General features: G+C 34.0%; 1 protein-coding gene across 2 annotated transcripts in view; it reads right to left on the bottom strand.

Annotated features, from left to right (window-relative positions):
• Ibtk (inhibitor of Bruton tyrosine kinase) overlaps window positions 1–25,291 on the bottom strand; it is a 75,035-nt gene extending 49,744 nt beyond the window's left edge. For both annotated transcript variants that reach the window (XM_047558165.1, XM_047558166.1), the window contains exons 1-9: window positions 25,117–25,291; window positions 18,759–19,450; window positions 12,922–13,018; window positions 11,774–11,898; window positions 7,073–7,183; window positions 5,693–5,863; window positions 3,988–4,105; window positions 3,719–3,899; window positions 1,582–1,705 (exon numbers count right to left, since the gene is read on the bottom strand). In XM_047558165.1, the coding sequence (XP_047414121.1) occupies window positions 1,582–1,705; window positions 3,719–3,899; window positions 3,988–4,105; window positions 5,693–5,863; window positions 7,073–7,183; window positions 11,774–11,898; window positions 12,922–13,018; window positions 18,759–19,079 (1,248 nt within the window). In that variant the 5' untranslated portion in view covers window positions 19,080–19,450; window positions 25,117–25,291. The remainder of the gene's footprint in view (window positions 1–1,581; window positions 1,706–3,718; window positions 3,900–3,987; window positions 4,106–5,692; window positions 5,864–7,072; window positions 7,184–11,773; window positions 11,899–12,921; window positions 13,019–18,758; window positions 19,451–25,116) is intronic.
• Window positions 25,292–26,585: the final 1,294 nt, after the last annotated feature.

The following is a 26,585-nucleotide window of genomic DNA, read 5'->3' as shown; positions in this document are numbered from 1 at the left end:
GATGCTGATCCATGGGTGGGGTGGCAGGGGAATAAAGGAACTTTGGATTGTGCAGAGGGGAGTGAGAGGAGGGGTGGGGCAGTGTGGATGGGAAGAATGGTAGAATAAGACAGACAATATTAGTCTATATACATGTATGATTACACTGCTGGTGTGACTGCACCATTTACAACCAGAGGAATGAGAAATTATGCTCCATTTGTGTACAATGTGTCAAAATGCATTCTACTATAATGTATAACCAATTAGATAGAACAAATTAAAAAATTTTTTTAAAAAGTTAAAACCCAAATGTCAGGTTTACTATATCCATCTATTTACAAGATTGAAAATCCAAACTTAACTCTCAAAAAATAGTAGATGTATGAGTAACTCAGACAAGTAACTCAAACACAATCTCAGACAGAAAAATCGTCATAAGAGTTCAATGGTTTCAAATGGTCCTGGCAAACCCAGAGGTCCTGAGAGGAGGATTAGGGACTATTGATAAGAGATGGAGAGAATGAGGAAAAATAGTTGGCTCCCTAATCCAACTTTATCCAGGGAAGCAACTCTTTGATCTGTTCATATGCTGGCATTCCATGTATGATTGATTTTTATGATAATTCCCTCATCATCAAATTCTAAAAACTGAAGTACAAATGGTAACTACCAAGATCACGCAAAAGTTATTTACATGAAAAATCTAGCTTCTTACTTTAAAATCATCAATGACAGCAATTTATACCTACAATGAACCAGAGATGAAGTTTTATGACAAATTCTTCAATTTTGAAAATATCCAATTTTATAGCACTTTTTAAGACAGAAAACATTCCTATTTTGTTTTTATTTTATAAGCAAAAAAGACAGTAAAGTATCTGAATATTTTTAGTCAAAGAAAAAAAATTTTAGTGTTATCAATGTATATTTTTAAACATTATTTTTAATTTAAACACTTTTAAGTTTTATTATATTTAAATTTAAAATATATACTATATAATCAATGAATATTTAAGTATACATTTAAACAAACAAATTGAAAATATATTTCAAACTAACTGTCTTATTAGAGAAATGTACTGCTATATTTGTACAGGGAAGTAAAATTAAAAGTAAGAGGTGAGATTCTTTTTATATAATGATCTGAAAATACGTTAGTTTCTATATACATAATGTGAATAGTTATAATCTATGCTCTTATATAATGTGAACACATTTGTATAAAACTAAATCTGAGGGAAAATTTTCCAATTATGCCCAAAACTTGCAATACTGGCGGCTGAATCTTTACTTTAGAGTAGTTATGTGACATCCCTTATCTATGCAATTCAACACCATTTATCAATATTCAGTGTGCATACCTAGTAATTCAAAATTCTTTCTTCATTTTAAGAACAATAAATGGAATTTTGTCTTATAGTTCAACGCTAATACTAGGAACATTAGATTAAATTTTGTCATACTTGGATGTATGACAAAAATAAGTAAGAAAGTCAACAGAAATCTTTACTGACATGGCAAAACATTTTCAAACTGTTAGGTCTCCTATAACTGTCAAATGAGCTTGATACTATTACACTTTTATATAAATATACTCACCCTTCCAGCTCCATCCATTGCAAGAATGCAGATATTTTGACCCCCATTTTCTTTCAAATGTTCGGGATCAACCTTATATTCCATACAACCCCCAGACACAAGAACCTTTTTCAAGTTTAGTTGTCTGGGCGGAAAAGAAAAAATTTCTAAATTAATATGTTCTCTAAAATAAACATGGTTAACTTTAAAGATATAACTAATCAGATAATAATAAATAGACCATTATTATGTAAGATGAAGTAAAATGATCTGGTCTCTGGCATCCCTAGTCTCTCCTTTCTAATAAGGTGCAGGCAGACTTAAGTCAAGTCCTTCCCTCCCTAAGCCTCTACTCATATACACATTAAATACTTAAACCCATCTGCTAATGCACACATTCACTCAGAGTTTAAGTAAGGCTAGGATCTCCTGTATGTATTCATGTTTGAATAGAAAAATACTTAAAATTCAAAATGAGGGGTTGGGGTTATGTGGTTCAATGATACAGTACTTGTCTAGCATGCTCAAGGCCCTGAGTTTGATCCCCAGCACTGCAAAAAAAAAAAGTTCAAAATGAGAGATGCTTAATTTTAAATTAATTCTAAAAAGACACACCTACCTTGAACCTTTTCACTATTGCTAATTAAGAACTTACCCATTAGCCATACACTTCATTATATCTGTATATCTGATGTGCACAGCATCATTATGAAAACTGCTTGCTGCTACCCCAATGACTATCCTCCCTTTCAAACAGTTTACCTGCATTTAAAAAAATTCTTTTCAAAATTACTATGTCCTAATAATCTGCAACAAAAGAACTGTCTTAGTGAAAAGTAGGATATATTTATGTAACTTGATGTTACAAGGGCAGGTTTTATAAATGTTAACTAAAAACACTACCTAATACCCCACAAATCACCTCATCATCAGGAAAAAACCTAGTCAGTTTAAAGAAACATGTATGTTCATATTTTCATGTTTTTCTTAATGAAATATGACCAACAATTAATGTCAAAAGTAACTTTCTATGTATTATACAGAAAAGATAAATTATGACAAACTGATGTTTGACATTTTCTGCTCATGAGTTAACTTCAAGTGTGGTATCTGTTTAAGGTACCACCTATTTACATGAACAAAAATACATTTTGTTGCATTTAAATTTAAATCCCTAATTGCCTTAAAATTAGATGGCTATTCTCTAGAACTCTTGCCCACAACTGCTTCCATTAATGGAGCTATATTATTCCAAGAATCTGTTGCATTTGTGTAAAGACTTATTTCTATACTTTTATTTATTACTATAATTGTATAATATTTCATCATCTAAATAAAATATTAGTCTAAAAATATTTCCCATAAAAGTTGAATACTTTGGAATGACACAATAATATGAGCAGCAACACAATGCTATCAAATCAGATATAATTAATCAACTACAAGAGACTGAAATGTGAAAATACAAGATTCTGTGTTTATATTACTTAATGGTTATTTTTAAGCACTTACTCCTTCCACCGTTCAAAATGAAAAAAAAAAAATCACAGGTAAAACATTATGAGTATGGTTTATGATCTAAATAAAACTCCAACTGGAAAAAGCATCCTTGCTTAAAACTGAAATGTAATAACAGATACAAATACAAAGATAAAAATAGCTCAGTTGGTAGAGTGCTTGCCTTGCAAGCACAAGGCCCTGGGTTCAAATCCCCAGCATCGAAAAAAAAAAAACAAAAAAATTAGATAAAACACTGAGCACTGATAGAGGATTTGTAGTATACAATCATGTTTTACAAAATATAAGTGAATAACATAAAAGGCTACAGATGAACCAATGATGATAGTAGCACAAACCAAGAATTATGATTAATACAGTTCTGTGCACCAGAAGCATTAAAAAAGAAAAAAAGTAATGTCATATTTAAACACAAGCTAAATGTAACTTAGAAATACTGTTTTACAACTTACAAAAAAAATTTTTGCATATAATCACTGGATCCTTGTCAAAAGACAAAGATTATCAAAGACAAAAATTCCTTACTTTTCCTTTCAATTTTTTTCACTTAAAATTTACAGAGCATAGCATAAAAGTGACACTCCAATATTTGCTGGGAGAGTTGATATGAAACATAAAGATTTGTTTCTTCTACACATACTTAGATGCCAACTTTTTGCACTGATAGTCTGCAAGTAGGTAAATATCTCCCCTTGTGGTAACACAGACTGTGGCTCCATCACTTGCAGCAACCAAAGAGAGAGTGATATCCTTATGATGAAGGGCAGAGACTTGACGAGGAACAGTTACATACTTTTCTCCATTGGGATCTAGTAAACATCCTAAGAAATTACAGAAATAAAGAAATCATAAATTATCTGTTTTAAGCCTTCATTTATTTCTTAGATATTGTCATGAAATATTTCTTACCCAGTTGTCCACCATTTAGTCCCATAGTATAAACAGCTTCTCTAGTCCACAGCACTGTATGAAATCTGCCTGCTGCTACACCAATGATTGTCCTTCCCTTAAGATGTTTTGCCTGCATCTGTTCAAAAGGCAAGAGACTGCATTTTACTACGTATCTATGATCTAGTACAATTTTTCAATGACCCAGTAGATTAGGGTAGCAAATATACATGGCATACTTAATACTACCACCCTCTCAAGTGCTAATGGCAGTTATTGCTAATAGATTTTTTAGCACTCATACAGACTCAAACCCTTCTCACGACATAAGACATTCTCATGCAGCACTTTCTATCAGCAGATTTAACAGAAAATTAACATGGTATAAAAATCAAATCATTAAACCTTTGGGTTTTACTTTCTTCTAATAAGCAATATGCAAAATAGGCATTAGCAAAAAGCATGGTATTTTTTTTAATTTGACCTTTACAGAGTCTTTCCAACAGTAGCACTATTTACATTTTGGGCCAGATAATTCTTTGTTGAGAGGGATCATCCTGTATACTGTAGGATGGTTAGAAGCATCCCGACTCCACACACTAAATGTCTGTACTGCGAGCACACTCCTATTTTAACAACTAAAAGTCTCCAGACATTGCCAGACAGTCCCTGGGAATCAAAACTGCTCCCAGTTGAGAATATGTATCAGACATATGTATCAACTCACAGCTACAAGGCAGTAATACAATGAGAAAAAAATGGGAGTAAAATCTATTTGCCATTCCTAGAGAAGTCTATAAAATGATTAAATATCCACAAATTCCACAGTTGGGGAAAAACAGATCATCCAAAAATAGCAAGTTGAAGACTACTCCCAAATATTTTGAAATAATTCCTATTAACTCATTAGCCATTCAGAATAGGAAGATGTTAGATTCAAATACTTAATAAAAATTTGTGTATCTAGTAAGAATTCTAAATCAAGAAAATTAAACTGCTGAAGAATTTTAACATTTGAAATGCAAATTGTATGAGCTGAAAACACATTTGTTATGGGTAATGATTCTAATAACACTGGAGTTTAGAGCAACTAGTCCCAATTCTATATGCTGGGTTGCTGAAGGTGAGGAAAGGGCATCTTCTGGCAGTGGTTGTACAGATGGAAGTGGAAAGTGGAACAAAGAATGGTGGGTTATGGACTCATGTTTCCTAACATCAACTTATTAGGCATAACATCTGTGAGAGGCAAATTTAGTGAAGCAGATAAAACTTAGGTTTCTTAGTGCCTCACTTGCATAGGTATTGTTGTATTGATAAATTCATATTCTTTTCTTAAGGAATACCTAAAACTTGTTTGAAGTTTCAAACCTAAAAAATCTAGGGATGAGGGTGTAGCGCTCACTGAGAGCACATGCCTAGCACAAGAGGCTGGGTTTAATTCCCAAAACACACACACACACACACACACACAAAATGAAAACCAAAAAAAAAAAAAAAAAAAAAAACAACACACACACACAACAAATAAAAACAAAAAAGCCCAAAACAACAACAACAAAAATCTAGTTCTTCCTCTGCTTAAGAATAATACACACACAACACTGAAGATGAAGTCAAAGAAGTAAAAAAGTTACTCTGTCAATACATTACATCTTAATTAATGCCCATGTAAGTTTTACAGCAAAAAGTCAAATGTCACCTTATTGTTTAAAAAAGAGAAGATTACCTGTCTGGGTACATTACAACTGGAAGGTGGAGGAACAATCCCTAATTGATGAAAAATATTTAGACCGAATGTGTAAACACATCCATCTTCAGTTAATACAACAGTATGATCATTAGCAGCTGCCACTTGGGAACAATTATGACCACTCAGTCCTTCCACAAGCCTGGGAACCTATAAAATAAACTTTATTATATTGACCATTTATACAAAAATGCAATTAGAATCTGATAATACTTTATCCAAAATGTTTTAACTCACATGACAGTATCTAACATAAGTAAACTTTAAATTTCAGCAAAGGGCAGATAAATTTAAAATCATACAGTCATTAGTTTAAAAGCAAAATACATAAGCCCAGCAAGAAATTTCAATAAAATAATTAAATTCAATAAATAATTTTTAAGCCCTCATCATATACAAAGTACAGATTTGTTGGCTATGAATAAAGGGAACTCTTCAAAGTAAACAATGGAATATTGAAAGAAAAAAACAAAATAAAGGAATCACTGCTTCCCCTTCAGTGAGTAACCAAACATACAATATCACATTCCTTCAGAGTTATCTGTCCTGGGTTCAAATCTTCTGCCACTTACTAGCTCTTTGATCTTAATCAAATTTTTAACTTCTCTGTGCCTCAAAATCCCTCACATGAAAACAAAGTAAACAACCTATAAGTGCTTGCCTTATTATATAAGTTTTATCATCTTACATAAAATGAAGATAATAGTGCCTGTACTTCACAGGGATATTGTGGGACTTAAAGAAATACTAATGGATAAAAAAATAAAATAAATGATGCCTAGAAGCAATAAATCCTCCCCCAAAAGCAGAAGTTACCATTAAATCTTTCTCTCCTTAAAGCATCCTTTGATAGATAATAAATATACTAGTAGTCCTCTTAAAAAATATATCCTAAAAATAACTGAGTGAGCTAATTTTCTGATATAAGTTTCTTCCAATAAACACTAAGTTTCAATAGCAAAAAATAAAATCTTGTGATTATAAAATGAAAATTTTTCAATTATTGATAGTTTCATTAGAAATATAAAATAAATAAAAACCTGCACTGCTCCAGATAGTGTTTTAACATTAGTCTGCCCTCTTACATTTCAACCCTGGTAATAATAATCATAAAGCTTATTTATTTACTCTTCTGATTTAATATCTGCTGTAAGAAAAATATTTTCCTTTGATACTTTTGCTTTGTATCCAAGTACTGAAACACTACATACTAGAAACTAACTGATTTTTTTAGATCCTATTATCATTTGGCATATTATTTTCTCTTATGGTTAGGGGAAAAAACTGAGTTAACTGAAACTTCCAATTTATCAAAGTTTTACTGAAGTTATCTGATCTGTAAAATGACATTTCAATTACCAAGCAAGTCTGTTCATCTCCATGGCCTAAACGCCCTCCAGGACCATGACCACAGGTATAAACATGACCTTTCTGAGACAGAAACACTGAATGAAATTTACAAAGCACCACCTAAGGAAAAACAAGAAAATATCATTCATCTTCTCTGAATAAAATATCCTGTATTTTATAAAAGATAAAGAATATTGCCAATCATTTAAACTGGATGATGGGTATGGGGGATTCAATATACCATTCCATTTAAAATTTTCTAAAAAAAGTTAAAAATAGGCTTTATTTTAAATTATCTAAAATAGTTGAAATTGGAAAAGAACAAAGAAGACAATTAAGTTATGCATTATCTACAGAAGAAATTCAGTGAAAGAAAAATGTTAACTTTTAAGTCTTTGATTACAAAAAGTAATGGCTCTTTATTTTCTAATTTCATGAAATACCAAATAGCAAGAAAAGAACAGAGTGCAATACAAAGCATAAAAATTAACAAACAACCATATATAATTAATAAAAGTAGTAGAAATGTCTAAGAAGTATTTTTAAAATAACAATGGCCTAAGTATATCCTTTTTATATTTCTAGTATTATCTAATATAACTTTAATATTACATGGTGATTTATATTTATTTTTAATCTCTTCTCTTTCCTACTTTGTTTTTCCTTATCTACCAGATTCCTAATACCCTGCCTGTTCCTAAAACTCATTTACACATTCAAATATTCCAGAAGTCAAGGACACTGAAATGGTTGAAGTATACCATCAGGAGGCAAAAACAGGAAACCAACAGCAAATATGCGTGTACTTACATACCTAACCTCCAGGCCACATTTTTCTACTTTTTTTAAATATTTTTTAGTCGACAATGGACCTTTATTTATTTATATGTGGTGCTGAGAATCAAACCCAGTACCTCACACATGCTCTACCACTGAGCCACAACCCCAGTCCTCTATTTTTCAATACATCTAATATTCATTATATTCACTCTACCTTAATATTATTTAAAATATCTTATTTTTCTTTTAAAAAATAATTTGTGTTTACTTTTCTTCAGATATAAAGAAATAAAGAAAGTTTAAAATCATTTTCCAGAAAGTTAAGGTCCTTTGGAAAATAAGAAATTTGTAAGCTGAACTGTATTTCCATATCCTTAGACTACTCAGAAAGTTATATAAACTTAATACACCTGTCAATAAAAAGTGATACAAAGGTCATTATCTCGGGCTGGGGATATAGCTCAGCTGGTAGAGTGCTTGTCTCACAAGCACAAGGCCCTGGGTTCAATCCCCAGAACCGCAAAAAAAAAAAAAAGTTACTACCTCATCTAGCTGTACCACAAATATCTTAAAAGAAAATCTAAAATTCAAATTTGGACTTATTTGTATAAGTTAAAATTTGTAAGAGAAAAATCATTTTGAGTCAGAAATAAAATATTTTAATTTTATATTAGAATGTCATTATACAAATTCTGACTTCTATTAAACCACTAGTAATAACAGAAAAGTTAAGACCTTCAACTTTAAATCATCTTAATTTTTAAATAAAACAACTAATCATGGCTTTTCACTTTAATCCGTAGAATAATCTCTGTCCCATACTAGTTAAGTTATTGGGTACTATACTATAGAACCCATCCTTGTTCTGTGACTAATGGGACTATATAACTGGTATTCTGCAAATGTCCCCATCTTGCTTCCTCCTCCCTGAGTGAAATTCATAGTTTCTTTCTCTGAAACCCACCCACAGTGCTTGCTTTACCACATACTCTGGTAAATAAAATCCCTTTGACCCTCAGTCTCTTCACAAAATAATCCTACTTCCTTGCACTAACTGAAAAGTGGCTTTCTTTTGGTGTTTATTATTCTACCCACAACAATGTTAAATGGAATATTCTCAATTCTTCCATATTACATACATTTTAAGAACAGAAGGTACAATCAGCTTCTCAGTACTCTAATGGTATCATTATTCCTTCACTCTCGTGTAAAACTCCCTACTTTCTAACAACTCATGAAATCTGGCCATATCACAAATTAACTCAGGAAGGAAAAAAGCATGTATCTTTCTCATGCCCCAAATCTGATCCATCATTGTTGGTTAGCAAAAGATTACCATTTTAAGAAGGATTTTGAAGAACTGCTCAAGGCAATGTCTGCTGGAGGCTCCCAACTACATTAGGGCAGACACCCCTGCTCTAATTGATCGCCTCTTTCATCTCCCTCACATTCACTATAAACTTCAACACCAGGCTTATAATTCTTGCCCATCCAAGTCCTTTCGTTACACTAAATTTCTTCCAGGTCTATGTACATGGCCTACCAGAAGAAGCTAAGCTTTTTATGACACCACTATACACTAATTCTCAAATTACTTTTCATTTTTATTCTGGTCTCTCAAGATTTAATATTCTCTAGCTTAACTGTTCTATTTTTTATTTATTTTTGGTTGGTAATATGATTCATTAGCTTATGACTTTCAGTTTAAAAAACTGTGAATTCTGTAGGGTTCTATAGAGCCCTAAGGGACAGTAGTCATACAATTCATATAATTCGTCACTCAAACATTTCTGAGAATGAAAGGGAATGATATTAACAATTACACTAGGAAAACAATCAAAAACCAAATCTTTCCTAGGCAAAGCAGGCAAACACAGTTAAAGTAGTTCACCTAAATGCATACATTTAGTCTCAGTGGCTCGGGAGGCTGAGGCAGGAGGATCACAAGTTCAAAGTCAGCTGCAACAATTTAGCAAGACTCTAAGCAACTTAGGAAGACCCTGTCTCAAAATAAAAAATGAAATTAAAAAAAGGGTTGGGATTTGGCTTAGAGGTAAAGCACCTCTGGGTTCAATCCATAGTACCCACCCCACCCCCCAAAAAAAGCTGTCTTTTTCTCTTTCTTTTCTCCTCTCTCCTCTCCCTTCTCCCCTCTCCCAGGTTTGAACCCAGGGTTTTTTACCACTGAGCCATACTCCAGCCCTTTTTATTTTTTATTTTGAGAGAGGGTGTTGCTAAGTTGCTGAGGGCCTCACTAAATTGCTGAAATTTGCCTCAAATTTTCTATTCTCCTGCCTTAACTGGGATTATAGGCCTGTGCCACTGCACCAGTCCAAAGTAGTTCTAAAAACAGAGTTCAATCTCAAACCATGAGCTAAATATTTGTATGAGACACATGAACATTAGGTAAAAGTTGAAGTGCGTCAGTACCGTATTAATTTTAAAAATTCTAAAATCATAATTTGCAATAACAGTCGTTTTAAGAACATCAAAATGCAGAATAAACAATTAGAAAGCGGTGGGAAAAATGAGTGACCTTACAGTTTAGAAAGATTTTTAAAGCCCTTATATTCCAAGGCACAGAGTTTGGATTTTATCCATAATTAGCTTTGTTTCTTAAAGATACTATTCTAAAAAAAAATTAACAGAGGATGAAAATGAATGAAGTTAAGGAGTCAAGTTAGGACACTTGTCACTATCCAAGAATAAACTTAGAAATGGCTTGGCAGCTGGGTTCATGCATTAAAGGATCAGTCCTCAGCTAGGTGCTACTGTAAGGTGGCAGAAACCTTTTAACAGGTAGGGCATGGTGGAAGATTTTAGATCACTGAGGACATGCTTCAAAGGAGGACTACCGGTCCCCTCTCTAGCTCTCTCTCTTCTCTCTTTGCTTCCCAGGCACTGCAAGGTAAGCTGCTTTCTCCACCACACAGTCCCTACCATGCTATGCTACCTCATCACAGGCCCAAAAATAACAGGGCCAAGTGGCCATGAACTGGAACCTCCACAACTATGAGCCAAAATAAACTTCTCCTCTTTGAAGTTGATCATCTTAAGTATTTTGTCAAAATAACAAAGCTGACAAACCCAGTTCATGGGACAGAGATGAACTGTATAGATATGTTCTGAGGTATAATCTGTAGAATTTAGAAACTGAAATTTACAGCATTAAAAATTAAGTAGAGAAAGTTTAAGAGTGGCCAAAATAACATTTCAGACATTAAATTTAAATACCTTAAATGGCTGCCCAAAGTACAATTAAAATGAAGCTCAAGAAAAAGTCTGAGATTAAAGGTATAAATCATACACACACACACACATACACACACACACACGCAAATTCATATACTATAATACATATAATGCTATAGATATACATATAATATATATAATATATATATATATACATATAATGCTATAGAGAGTGTGCTAACAGTAGCAGAATCCTACTTTCATAGGAAAGTATAATATATCATCCAGCAAGACATAAGACCAAAAACCTTTAAAATTATATCAATTAAACTTGTACAATTACTTACATATAAAAACTTAGGTTCAATTACCAAAAATAACACTGAATGTCAAAAAGTCACTTAAAGAGTAACTTGAAGAATTCAAATTTTTGTTAAATGTAAACAAACACTAGAAAATTAACGGAGGTTCTACCTTCTTAAAATTAAATTCATTAGCATCTTCTAATTTCTAACATTCCTTGCACAAACACCTCGTATTTGCGGGGTAGTTTTTACAGTCTAAATATGATTAATGCTAACAAAATCAAAAACATAATTAGTAAAGTTCCATTGATAAGTTTCTTCATTAAAATGTTATTAAACCTTCAACAAAATTAACAAATCCATTGGTAAACTATCAAATACAAAACAAGTTCTTTTTAATCTCCAAAAGTACACAAATTGTACTTCAAAATACCTGCTTGATGTAAATACCACTCCTAGAGAACAGATCCACCAACTCTGGATGATGTTTGCTATTCTGGCTTCCATGACCCAGAGTAAAATTTGTATTATCTCCCCAAGTGTAGACATCTGTAGGGTCTAAAATAAAAATTAGTTTTTATACGCTTTATTTTAAAACAAATACCAGTTCAGTTTATAAACACACAAGACTAATTTACCTAAAATGAGTATTGACAAAAACTAATGTAACAACCAATACTTTCAAAATTATGAATCTGCTAATATATTGCATAATTCTAGAAAACTGCAGAAATCTGAAAACCCAAACTGCAGTGCAAACCTGTCTCAGTATAAGTAATCAAATGCCTTTTTCTTGTTTTCTTAGCAGTTTAAGTTAAAATGTAAATAAGTAAACCATCACCTGTCATATCTACTTAGTTTCCATGAAAACATATTATTCTAAGTGTAAGAGTTATTAATCATGCATACAAAGGCTCTAAATGAAGCAAATGTGATAAATTGCCATATCTACAGAAACTTTAACTTTGAATAGTTTGCTCTTAATAGATATAATTGTACTTGTGACTAGGATAGGATACCAATGAAGTGGGAGAAAGCTTAATCATAGCTAAGTTTATGATATAAATCTTCATTTTCATTTTAGAAGACTGATAAAGTCCCAGAGTGGAATTATAACTGTTACCTGAAATATAGTTTCCAAGGTAAAAATAAAAATGAAGAATGTATCCTTACTTAGCTTAGATGAAAACTATACACCACTTAAATCTCTTCTCCTTTTCTACTAATTCTCATTTCTAAATCCCAAAGAGCATTCATTTTTACCTGTACCTCAAATGCTGACATTGTTTTCTAGGCATACATTAATTACTTTATAACATTAATTACTTTATAATAGCTACAATTCTAATTGCCTTCTCATTTTAAGTTGCATTTTTATTCTCATAGGCATTGATATGAACTGAAATTGAAAAATGCATAATAAAAGTGTTCTGAAAATAAAACCAAAAATATATAAAACCAACATATACCTAAGTACTCGTTCTTTGCAGATATCCACACACAAATAAATCTTTCCCATTATATTAGCAAGAAATTTTCTAAGCTGTACCTTAATGGAATATATTTATAGTATTTTCTTACCAGTATTCTTGAATACCACGTGAGTTGGTCTATCCTTCATTAGAAGATCCAAAGCTGATAAGCCTTCTTTATCTTGAATATACAGACTAACACCATGCTATGAAAAGAAACACACACACATTTTCTGTTTGCCTATAATTAGTACTTTCCTATTCTAAAGAATCGAAAAGTAAGATGATCAATCCCATAAATACATTGAAAAAACTAAGCATTTAGTAGCAATCTCACATTCACAAACATTTCTCTCACGGAAGAAAACTGAGAAAAATCACCAGACTTTTTTCTTCACCAGAAAATGTGAAGAAATAAAATAAGTAACACTTTAATCTAGATAAACTAGATGTGACAGTTTTACAAGGTAAATGCTAAAAAATTTGGATCTCTAGTGTTCACTAAAGGCCCAAAGGTTTGGCCCTCATCCTGTGCATTACTGGGAGGTGCCAGATCCTTTAAGTGGGGCCTTATGGGAAGTCTTAGGTCATTGGGGGCGTAACTTTAAAGGAGATTATAGGATGCTGGTTTCTTCCTCTTGTGCTTTCTGATGACTATGGGTGAGCAGACTGCTCCACCACATGCTCTCTACCATTACATACTGTGCTATATCAGTCATGGTATAAAATTTCCAATAATATGAGCCCAAAATAAACTTTTCCTCTTTGTAAATTGAGTTATATCAGGTATTTTCTAACTATAACAGAAAAGACTAACAGATCTAGGTCTAATTGTCTAGAAGGTGCTACTGCTGTGATATATCTGTATGGGTATAAATGTTTACACAAACATGTAAAAGTGTAAAAGAGCCATATTCTATTTCTTTTACAGGTAATGGTTGCAAAGATTCCAAGGCTGTAGCAGCACAATACTTACCTTTGGATTTACCAATTATAATGTGATCATCTATGCCCCATCTCTTTTTGCTGGAATTCGATTACATCTATTACTGACATTAAGAGAATATATCCTTCTATATCCATTTGTACAATATATATTTTGTCTCTCTACTTGAATTTTTATAGCAGTAATTGCAGTCTTTTATAAGTCACAAATAGATTACAAATTTTATATATATTTAAAATGTGTGTATGTGTTTTTTAAGGAGAAACAAAGTAGATATCTAATTTTTATCTCCACAATTCAAATGTGAAATAGAATATTTTTGTCTCACTTATTTAGTACAGCACACCTAAACTCAATCAGTATACTTCTACCTTTTAATTGGGGTGGAAAAGAAGACAGAACAATTAAATTCAGATTATTGTCACTTCATTTGTTTTTTAAATATACAAATGTACTCCTTTCCAAGAATAACTTATTTGCTGACAGTTTTATATGGCTTTTAACAATTATTCAGACTTATCTATTTTACATGATGTGTTTCATCACTGCCTGTTCACACACAGTTTATCTGGATAGTCATAAGCTAAAATGAACCACGTAGAAGTGATTGTCTAATATCTTAATAAATTTAAAACTGTACTCTGCCCACAACTTTCAGAAAAAGATACAATAAGTCCTTGTGGGAAAACCTAAGGTTGACCTTTACAAGGATAAGAAGGGTAGATACTGAGGCAGAGTGTTGCAAACTATGAATTTGACAAGTGAGAAGTTATAACTTAGATCCCTAGAGGGCTTTTTTTGCCAGTTTTATAAATTTGTCCTGAGTTTTATATAAGCCAACTGAACCCTATTAAGACTAAAGACATTTGCAATATCCTAAGCAGCCCAATTGCATAAAGGACTAGAGATTTTTGTTTTTTAGCTCCTTAGTGAACTTTAATACTTTCTAAAATGTTTACCTTAAACTATAAAGGTAGAAGTACCTAGGTGTAGTCTTTTCCACTTAAAGATCAACTTTTTATATATGTCCAAAATGGTGGGTAAATTCATTTACTAAGTAACATCTGAGTTTATACCAGAGTTATAAGCCTGAGCATTTCATGACAATACTCTACAAGCAGCACCTGGACTCTAAACACAACTATTTCACTACAAAACAGTGTGGTACCGCTACTGGAGATGACTGTCAGGAAATAACAGAAAACTGTTTATTTGAACTGTATTACCCAAAAGCAGAACATAAGATAAAAGACTTGCATGCTGGTAATTTCCTTGGGAAGTTCTAGAAAGTAGTAGTGACAAACCAGGGGAATAAATCAAGAAAGGAGGAAAGATCAGTACAAGGATGTGTTATCAAGTAGCCACTAAGCATATCAGTGCATTATTTGCTAGGATGTTTTGGGAGCCTTATACAATATGTCAAAATAATTAGTTATCCAATCAAGAGATAAGAGAAGGGAACATTTACCACTGGCTCCACTCTCTATTACCCAGGAATTGCTCTACACGAACTTAAACTTTCATACTTTGGTAGTCATGGATGTGTGCCAAGCTCTGGGGCATAAAATAAGAGGTATGCAGTATGTACCAGAAACAAGATGTAGATTATACCCACCAAAGCTGCTAGAAGCCTATTCAAAACTGGTCACTAAAGCTGTGGGTGAAGTTAAGGCCAATAATGACATGAAGTAGTTCAGCAGAGTATCTAATGCACCTATCTTTTGAACTGATTACAAGCCAAGTTGAATGAGTTTAATATAGCTCTCTAGCTACTCCTGACCATATACTGCCAAGAAAGTCAAGATCCTGAGAATATGTAATTTATATAATGGTAAAACAGGGATGTATTCTCCTCTGCTTCTTTCAAAGCTACTCTTCAATGCTTTGATAATACTTTTGGAACTGGATGCACTTCTACTACAGAAACAGAAAAGTAAGCAGTCTCTGATATTCTAATGATATGATTTTAATTTCACAAACTAGAAACTGGTTCGCTAATTATACCTGGAGGTGGGGGGAGGACAAAATTTCAGATTAATTACTCTAATCAGTTTACATTTATTCTATTTTAGTTTGAGAAGTTTTGTTTTATTTAAAATTTAACAGTTAATTGGGATGTTTTGGATCACGACCTGAACCTCTATTCTGAGAGGTATTCTATGTTCTTCTAGTATCCTTTTAAATCTTTTTGCTTATGTTACCACAGTTGGTCCCCACTGCATGCAAAAAGAACACTAATACACCAGCATTTATTAGGCACTTTTCTATTTGTTCACTGAATTGCTTGACTGTGGTCTATTTCCCCCTACACTATGAAAACTCAAAGAAGGAACTCTGCCTTATTTACTGCAATATCCCTAGTGCCTAGATTATTGCCTGACATATTATCAGACATTCCAAATAATTTGCTCCAAATTGAGTAAAGTATTTAATCCATAAAACCTTACAACTCTAGTGATTCTGATTTACTAATGGGAAAAAAATATCACAGCAAGTTCTTTCAGAATAGTAAGAAAAACACCAGGGCTGGGGGTGGGGTGAGGGGAACAATGGTAAACTGACAACAGATAAAGCAGAACACTGAAAGCATTAAGTCTCTGCCAGCATGAATCTCATAACAGAATGAAGGAGCCAAAGAAAAGCTAGTTAAGATATGCTATCCCTACAGCAGTTTTTTTATAGGCAACAAGTTTCTGCTAAGGTTTTGTATCTTTGGCAATCAGGAACTTACAGTATGGGTCTATATTTATAAAATTTATTTTGGCACTTAAAATTTTTGTAGCTATGAAGTTTTTATCAAATGCAAATTCACTTGAAATGCCTATGTGTGTATAATTTTTTCCTGCTAATTCACAACAGCTGAAGTGCTATAGTTGGCATCAGAAGTGGGACAGACATGAAGGCCCCTTTGACGAAGCACTATCATGGCATCCTGTCTAATTACAGTAGTGTTGCAAGGCCAAAGGAAACAAGGATGTGCTGAAAAAAATGCAGATGGCTTCCAATATGAGAATACTAAATGGTTTAAAGAGGCTTTTGTGAATATGTTTTATCAGTGGAATTCACTGATAGACATTTATCACTGCTTGGTAAGGCTCTAATGATGAGAAAGAGAGTAAAACTAAGGCAAGGGGGCAAGGCACAACTTTTTGGCAAGTTCACAACCATTTCAAACTAAAGCTCCAAATCCTGACGCATGAATGGCAAACCCTTGAATAACAGAAAACGCAAGGACAGTCATCCAATATTTCAGCAAAAAAAGAGAAAAAAAGTCAAGGTTTTACAGGTAGAAAAAGTAAAAGCAAAGCTGATTGATGCTCTAACTCTTACTAACTTAGTTTTCCCTAATAAAAGAGATTATAAGAGAATTAAGTAAATAGCCAAGGATTTTAGATATAAGGAATTTACTGTATTATCAATAAACTTAAGAAAAGCCTTTTCTTTACTGATGTTTCCTAGAAAAAAAAACAAGGAAGGTGCTATTACTATTTACTGTTACTTATGCTTTTTTATGGATAAAACTGAGGTCCAAGGTTCAGGAACTTAGCAAACATGATTCAGTAAGTTAGTAGACCTAGACAATTTAGCTCCAAAGAAGGAATATTATTAATATACATTAAAAACATTTGACCCGATCTTTTTTCATTCTTCTTCTGTCTGTCCTACACACTTTTCTCTATCCTCCTGGCTTTCCACTCTCTCTAGCACGTGCCCTTTCTTTTCCTTTCTCTTTTCCTCTCATTTTCTCTCTTACCTGCAGGGAGACACTGTTTGCTTAATAAATTCCCTTATGTGAAAAAAAAAAAAAAAAAAAACATTTGACCCAAGTAAATATTACTACACAAAAGCTATTATGTAAGTAATTTTTTAAAACTCAAAATGAGATGAAGAGACTAAAGCTTCCCAACTGACTACAAGTTGCTTGAGGACAGGAGCTATTCTTTTCTAGGGCCTGGGCAAACATGACAAAATGTCTCTACACAAAACAAAACTGTTAAATTTACAATTCATGGCTTCTAATTGTGAATTTTTAATTTGCATTCATCAGCAAAGTGACATTGAGGTGTACCTCAAAATACTTCATTATTTGGCAATTTGCATGACAAACCTAGACTTGTCTACAAAAAATGAGAAATTTCATAAAATTAAAATGATTTTAATTATCCATTTTTAAGAAATATAAACATTTTATCCCAACTAAATGAACATATTACTCAAAAACACAGTCCCTAAGTGATGTCCAAAAACCAATGCCCTTTGAAAGTAGTTAATAACATAGTTACTTAAAAGTAAACAACTTTTTTTTTTAAATACCAGAAGATTATCATTAAAAAAAATTTACTTGGGATACCATTAGACTGGGGTAACTCTAATATAAGTTCTTATGTAAACAAGTCAAAGTTAACATAAACAGTAAAATGAAATTAGATACATTACCAATCAGAAACTATCAACTAACCTCTAATTGGAGTCTTTCCATTATAACCAATTAAATGTAGTTCCTCTACCTTCTGCATTAGCCTGTAAAACTCACTGGTAATGCTTCTGCATCAGGGCACTGTAAACCACTATGGTTTTAAGTGCTATCTGATTCATGTTTCATTTTTTGCTCAATAAACACTATTGAGCAAAAAATTTATTTTATCTATAGTTTTTCTTTTAACAACCATGTTATTGACTAAATCACAAAATGCGAGTTATTTCAAAACAATGCTTGATATACACAAACTGGCCAATAATTCCTTATATATCAAGTTTTGATGTATGTTTAAAATTTTATAAAATAGATCCATAAAAATCCATAAAATCTTAAATATCCATAAGTATAAATTTTTTAAAAAATATATGGGATTTTAATTTCAGAGACAAATTATAGCAATAAGAGATAAACAAGTATAGAAACAAATGCAAATATTTCTTAGAAAATGGGATATATGAAAAAGATTAAGAAAAACATATGCCTGACTAGTAACAGTTTTAAAAAAACAAATGACACTTACCTTCAAGAGAGACCAAACACAATCAATATGTCCATAAAAAATGCTTCTGTGCAATGCTGTCCAGCCTGACTCCTTGTCTTTTACCAGTGGATCCACTCCTTTCTCAATAAGCCAATCTAACACTCCTTTCTTTCCACAGGAAGAAACAAGGTGGAGAGCATTCCTGCCAAAGGCATCTTTGATAGTTGTAGCATTGTAACAATGACTGGAAAGAAAAGCCTTAATCTGCTTTTCACTTCCCTTTGTTACAACAGAAAGAACATCCAAAGCATGCTTCAGGGATTGACATTTTGAGGTGCAGTCAGGGATGGAAGAACTCATCCTAATTGTTTTTACACAGCTTACTTGCTCAGAATAGTCACTTAAGACTAATTATTAAAAATGAAAAAAACCAGGACAGGAAGATGCTTTTCAGGAAGAAAGAAAATAAATGACCCTTTTTGGATTATAATTTAAATCCTCATGGCAACAGTATAAAACTATATATATCTTTGTATAATCTTTTTGGCACTTAAATCAGAAAAAGTTATAAATAACTCTATAAAGGTCATATCAAATACAAGTTCTTCATTTAAAAAAAGTTCCACAGTTTATAAATTATTTCTGGAGTCAAGCACCAAGGGGGAGTGAGGAGGGGAACTCCCCCTCCACACTGTCTGATCCTTTTAAAAATCCATAATTGCGAGGGTGACCTATAAGAGAAGGAAAAATAAAAAGTAAAATACAAAATCTCTTGGTCATTCTCCTGAAACACTTTGCAACTCCCTTCATATTTAAATTTCCTTAATTTCTATTAAATGAAAGACTTTTCAAATCTATATTTATACCAGTATACTTACCTCCTTTTTTCCATTCTCATGGTCATGGTTAAGGTTAAACTCTTATGTCTATACCTGGAGTCAAAAACCGTCATTCTTCCTCTCCAGTATTTGTATGTTCTTACAAGTTATGTCCCTAAAAGCTATAAGCATATTTAAATCTACCATCTTTATGACAATAACGACCAAAGCCTTTACCTCCAAAAACTGCCTCATTGTTACCATCAACACCACACCAGGACTAGTACTCATCAGTTACTCAGTTTTTACAAAGTGGCAGGCACTGTACCCATTGATAACATTGTTTTCTCTTCCTGAAAGGTCCTTCACTACAGAAGATAAATAAGGATATTAAGACAACTAGATAGCTATTTGGAAAAAAAAAAAAAAAAAAAAGAAGTTCAGACACTTACTTTATACCTTATGCCAATATAAATTCTAGTAGATGGCATAAAGAGAAAAAAATTAAATCATAAAAGCACTAGGTGAAAACAGAGACTATGTCTTATAATTGCAAGTACCTAAATATGATGTGAAGTCCAAAAGTAGTAAAACAAAAATGAATAAATAGTTTAAACACTACATAAAAAAGTTAAGACAAATGGGAAAAAAATCTTCCTTAACATATAGTCTCTACAGATCTTCCTTAATACATAGTCTTTGGGAGAACAAAAAAAGAAAAGTATAAGGCTACTCAGAGATAAACACATGAATTTACTATATGTACAGGGGAAACTCCTCTGCATCAAATACAAATATGAAATATCCCAAATCTGTTTTCCACTCTCACTTCAAATCACATGAAGATTCTGAAGTCTGAGATTTAACTAGTGTTCTCTTCTTAACTATTCTGATTCCTCATCTGGAAATGAAAGTATTGAACTAGTTGATTACTAATCCTTTCTAATTTCAGGTCTCTTTCTGTATGTTTTTAAACTTAATATAGTCCTTATAAAAATCATCCCCCCTTAAATGTTGACTGGAACAAAAATGACAAAGAAAAAGAAACCAAAGCCTCAAGTAGTTTAAAATGTTAAAACTGAAAAGAATGACATATGGCAGAAGTCACACGTAGTTAATTTCACTCTTTTGAGGCCCTAAAACCCCACCATCTTTATATTTTCAGTGTACACATAACACCTGAAAGGAATTTTTTATTGGTGAATCACTCAAACCTCACAGGAAAGAATTAAATAGAACAGAAGAGAGTTCCCTCACTTGTTACTTTATATATCTTCAACATTTAAAAAGGGGAAAAAGGAATATTAAATAAAAATAATCATACTATATATCATATCTGCATATTCATATGTAGACAGAAGTATATAGATAACACTATGAATATAAAAATAAAAGTGATCAAAAGTTAGGGTTTCCTAGAGTCCTACATATTTGAATTCAAATATAAGAAAGTGGGCTGTTATTAGTTATATAACACTAAAAATCACATCATCTTTTCAATTCTTTATTCTTCTTCTGAAAACCATAATAATAAATGAAAATGCCTATCATGATGTCTGGCACTAACTACGGCTTCAACAAATGGTGACTTTCAGTATTATAAATCCTTCAAAAAAAAAAAAAGGTAAGAAGTTTTAATCCCAAAATTCATGTTTGAGTTTCAATATCACTGACACCTGTAAAATTCTCCAATGAAATCATCCTTAATAAAAAGTTAGTAATGGCCTCCAAATAGCCAAATACTTTTAGATACTTTCAGTTCTCATCTTATTTGCTTTCCCTGCTTTTAAGTCTTTAATACCACATTCTCTCCAGGAGTCTAGAAAGGTATCCTGAAAGGGGAGGAAGTCAAACAAATAAACATGGACTCTCTCCCTACCCTGACCTTCAAATCCTCAGCTTCTCTCAATGTTTAATCTTTAGTCCTCTTTTTCTACTACATGTTCTCCCTAGATAATTTCAACTCTTCCCTACATATTTATAATCTTTTTAACTCTTTTTAATCCAATCCTACATGCTTATAATTCCTGAATCTCTCCTGCTCACACATTTTTTCAAAATTCTAGGCCCATATTCCTAATCCTATTGTAAATCTTATTTATGTATTTTTAAAAATGATTTTTGAAGAGTAAGAAAGCAAGTATTTATTAACTAATACGTGCTAGATATTACATATCAGAGATGTTAAGTAAGCAACCCAAATCATACTACTAATAATGAGGGAGTTAGAATTCAAATGCATATCTGTTTAATGACAAATCCATGCTATTTCTGTTACAATACACTACCTTCTCCAGTGTTATCCACAAGTAACAAAACATTAGAAATAAAAAAATAAACTATGCCTATACATTTTTTGAGATAAAAAAACAGGTTCAGGGATAATATTTAGATGAATATATAGCTAGTTTAGTAACTGTATTGAATGAACAAAATTTATTATGTTACACTATTCCTACCATCAAAGGGTCATAGTTTGATTGAGACCCATTCTATTTAAACAAATAATAAAAATATATCATTATAAACCTGTAATCAAATAAGTGATGCATATGAATGAAGAGTGGAGAAGAGGAAAACAGAAAAAGACTTCCTTCAGGTGTATAAATAAATGTTAAAAGATGAGTTGGGGTGTGCCTGATAAATTCAAGAAGGGACCATTTCTCAAAACAGAATAGTACACATAAAAGGCTAGAAGCATCTTCGTCCATTCTAAAAATCCAAATAATTCTAAAGTCAGAAAGGAGTGAGACCTAATATACACAAGTAAGGGTCAGATTTTGAACAGTTTCATGTGTTTTTCCATGGGGATAAAGAAAGTAGGCAATTCAAAGATACAAACAGAATCTTGAATTGACAAGATATGGTGATAACACTCAGGTTTCTGACTTGGATGATATGCCAGCAAAGAAGAGGAGTAATGGGCAAATACTTTGGAAATCAGAAAAATAAAACAAACCTAAGCAAAGGAACAAACAAAATTAAAGATGAAAATTTATTTTACACATGATGAATTGCTGGAGGGAAATCGAGTTAGCAAAGTATATAGGCAAATTATTCAACCTTGAAGACTGTTCTACCACAAAGATTTTAGCCAGTTGAAGGTTAGCCCTGAACAAGGGCTCACAACTTTACTTATCCTTGGTTAACAGCTCAGTTATCTTCCTAAAACATGAATTAGATCATGCTATTCCCTAACACATCCAAGACCAAAATGAACCTATACTCATGTCTCATGTGTTAAGAATAGCCTTAGGACCTCAGGAAGATTTTGGTTACACCTGGGGATCATGCACTGTATCAAATTCAAAATACCTAAGCCAGCAACTAGGTACAACACTTAACTAGATAAGGGACCATGGGCACATAACTTAATTTTTCTAGGCTTCAGTGCTTTTATTTGTAAGGAGATAACAACTATTTATCTCCTAACTTGTTTTGAAAATTAAATGAGACAAATCACTCATTTTGTAAGCACCCAAAAAAAGTTAAGGAAAAAAAAGAGATGGAACATATTGGTAAAAGATGATAAAATGCCATAACTGAATTAAGGTCCGTTTTGATTGGAATGCTTTTCACCTAAATCTTTATAAGGTTAACACTTCTGTGTAGCTTACAAACATAATACTTGGAGCTTTTGAACACATATATAGCTTTATATAAATTAAATTACCCTGATTTCAGTCTCATTATTTCCCCTATAAATATGAATACCTTCATTTCAAAATGAGGAAATAAGTAGTTGCCTATCCCAAATCACAACAACAGAAAGACAGATACTGCCTATTTCACCCTATCAAACTGCTCTATCAAAATGCAGGGAAATAGAATTCTTCAATGAGAAGTACTACAGAGCAGGAGGAAAAAACTATCATAATTTGGGGTTGTAAGTATTGGGTTGCTACAACTGAAACCTTGGGCAAGGACAACCTTAAGCTCCCTAACTCTCAATTTCTTCATTAGTGAAATGACAATAAAGACCTGTCTGGTAAGTGTATACCCCGCCTTCATATAAAGATTTTAAGCTTATCTTAAGGAAAAGAAGAGAAGAAATGTGATACTTATTTCCCATAAAATATGTGTTCAATAAGTAGGTTTACTGGCTTAAAGTGGTCTTTAAAGTCAAAATATCTTCCCCATAAATGTGTGCGTGTGTGTGTGTGTGTGTGTGTGTACATATGTAAAATAAAAATAAATGTTATAAGTCAGGTTTCTGACTCATAATCAAGGAATTTAAAACATTTTCTGTAAGCCCTAAAATTAGATTTTAAAATACAAGCACAATTTAGCAAATTAATAATTTAGATTTTTAATATTTTATTCTACAGTTTTCTCAATCTCTGGGGACAAGAGATTGAAACTTCAGTTCAATTCTTTATCAGTGAAATATCTAGTTTTGCATTAGAGAAATCTCCTAAATAACAGGGGGAAAGTATAAATAAATGTGGCAAAGAATTATTCCTCTTTTGATAATGGCAAGTTAGTTTTGTATCATTTATAATAATTAATCAAGTAAACTGAGTTTCTTTAGTTCAAAGGTATATTCACATATAGAATACTGAATTTACAGTCCAGTTGAGTCAAAATTGAATATGCATTCTGAAAAGAACTAAGTATACTGAGAGTCCCTAATACACATTAATTTTTTAATAGAACACATCCATTTTTCATCTTTTTCTTGAACGGTAGTGTGATTAAAGTTTTGCAAATACCTGTACTGCATTTTTTTTTTTTTTAAGAAAACACTCTTCTCTATCCTCACCTACCTTACTCCAGATTCTGAAACAAAAATCAAGGAATTCAAAATAGTAAAGCGAGAAATGATCGAAAAAACCCAGTGACTGCACAATATAAGCACAGAAGCACTATCCACTAATAAAGTCACATCCTTTCAGTACTTCTGCTATATCAAGTTCAAATGCCCCATTTCGAAGCATAAGAAAAAAGGTGCTACTCAATCTCAGCTTCCTGAAAACAAAGCGTCAGGCTAACATAACTGAAGTTCTAGAACTATGTTGGAAAAAAGGCGACAAGACGAGGCCTATGTCGTATCTGAACAACGCTTCTGGTACCTGAAACCTAAGAACAAACCCTCTCTCCCTGTCTCCTGCACTTCTCAAACAAGCAGTAGTTCCTTTTTTAACACAGCCGTCAATTCCCACTTAACTCCACGACCTGCTCTCCGACAGTCCCGAGAGTGAACTCAAACTTTGGAACTCCACGAAGGGGGTAAGAGGCAAGGCGCCACCAGGAATGGTTTCCAATCCGGGGCTCAGAGAAGTGACACCAGACAACTATGGGAACTAGGAATGCCACAACGTTGGAGGGCGTGTCAGGCAGAACTGCAACGTAGCAAGTGGCCTGAACAGGCCATTCATTAGCTGAGGGGGGCGGTGGAGAGACGACACCCGGCCACCGAGTCGGCCCGCGCCGACCTCCCCGTGGTCGACTCGCGCCACCGGTGTCTGCGGTCACCCGCACCCTCCGGAAGGCGAGGGCTCTCCCAGGCCCGGTGGCTGGCGGGACACCGTGGCCTCAGCCCGCTGAGCAGCGTCGGGCCGCGCGGAGCCCTCCCTCACCAGTCGCTAGATGAAACTGCACCGGTGGTCTCCACGGGGTCGGCGCACAGCCACACAGGAACTCATCCTCAGTGAAAGCAGCCGGAGAAACCGAACGGCGCCAGGAGGTGCCGGTCCCCAGACCCGGGTCAGCTCTGGAGGCGGCTGCAGCTACAGCCGCAACTACGGGCACCGGGAAGGTGGGCAGGGAGAAAGGGTCGGAGCGGGCGGGACCCGGGAACAAGACGGGCGTTGATTGGCTGGGCCTCGTGTATGCCTCGCGGCCATTGGCTGGTGCCTGCCCAGAAGGCCTAGCGTGGCAGTACCCCAACTGTGGCCTTTCCCTGGCGCCCCGGAGGAGCTTGACCCTGCCGGCCTTGGGGCCCCGGGCGCAGACCGAGGGCGGGGAAAGGCCGGCACAGTGGATTCTAGGCCAGCAGCGGTGAGGAAGTGTTCCCCTCGAGCTCAGCTGTTGCTCATATAGAAAAGTCTCTTTCCCGCCAGCTCATAAGGGAGGATAAACGCGGGTGGAGAAAATACAGGGAGACCTGGCCGCGTGCCTTGGGCACCTGATCGCCACGCACAGAATTTTTTCCTGCAACCTTAGCAGTGGGTCACTGGAAAACCAAAGGCGTCGTCTCCCCGAGACAGCCTGGCCACGCAGACTTGCTTGTGCACCCGTATTATCCCAGAGTCAGTCACTTCCTTGGCCAGAAGGCGTCAGCCTTCCCGTAGCGCCACTTGTGCGACCAGGTGCTGACCTAGGTCATGCCACCCAGTGCCTAATGCCAGGCTTATAGGAAGCTTCCCCCCCCCCCCCTTAACTCTGAATGTAAGGGCCGTTTTTAAAGTTGCTTAGTGAAAACTATTAGAAAGGACAGCCAATAATCAATATTGAATGGGAAATATACTGCTGTCTAATGCCTAATACACTAGGCACTCAGTAAACATTTGTTCAAGGAGGGGTAGTATGACTCAAAACAAACAATAGGAGTCAGCAATTGGCCGAACCTCTGCCACGTTGTGTATTGTATAAGCCTGTTAGTCTCACTCATCTATTAAAAGCAGTTGGACTAGATGTCTTCTTCCTACTTTATAACCTTTGTGGAAGGCTAGTTACTAGCTCGAACCTACACAACTGATGAAGGAGCAAGGGAGACTAATTGGTGTCCAACTTTCCTGCTTCCCTTCCCAGTCGTTTCTTTGCTCCCCTACTTCCTACTTTGGCGAATAACAAAAACCAGTCTAATGTAAAAACTTGAGTGATTTTGAAAGTAAGCTGTATATGATGACTTCATAGTCATGAATAAGGAAGCCAGTAGTGGCAAACAAAGCTAATAATGTAAATAAAAGCACGGACCTGAGTTCAAAACGTTTATCTGTCTCTTACTGGTATCTGGGCGAGTTAATTGATTTTTCTGAAATCTCAATTTCCTCATTTGCAGAGTGAGAACAACGATGCATTTTGGGATAGTTAAAAATGCAGTTAT

The sequence above is a fragment of the Sciurus carolinensis genome, chromosome 7, assembly GCF_902686445.1.
Source record: "Sciurus carolinensis chromosome 7, mSciCar1.2, whole genome shotgun sequence".
Taxonomy (NCBI): domain Eukaryota; kingdom Metazoa; phylum Chordata; class Mammalia; order Rodentia; family Sciuridae; genus Sciurus; species Sciurus carolinensis.
The sequence above is the reverse complement of the archived record's forward strand: the minus strand, read 5'-3'. Positions and strand labels throughout refer to the sequence as shown.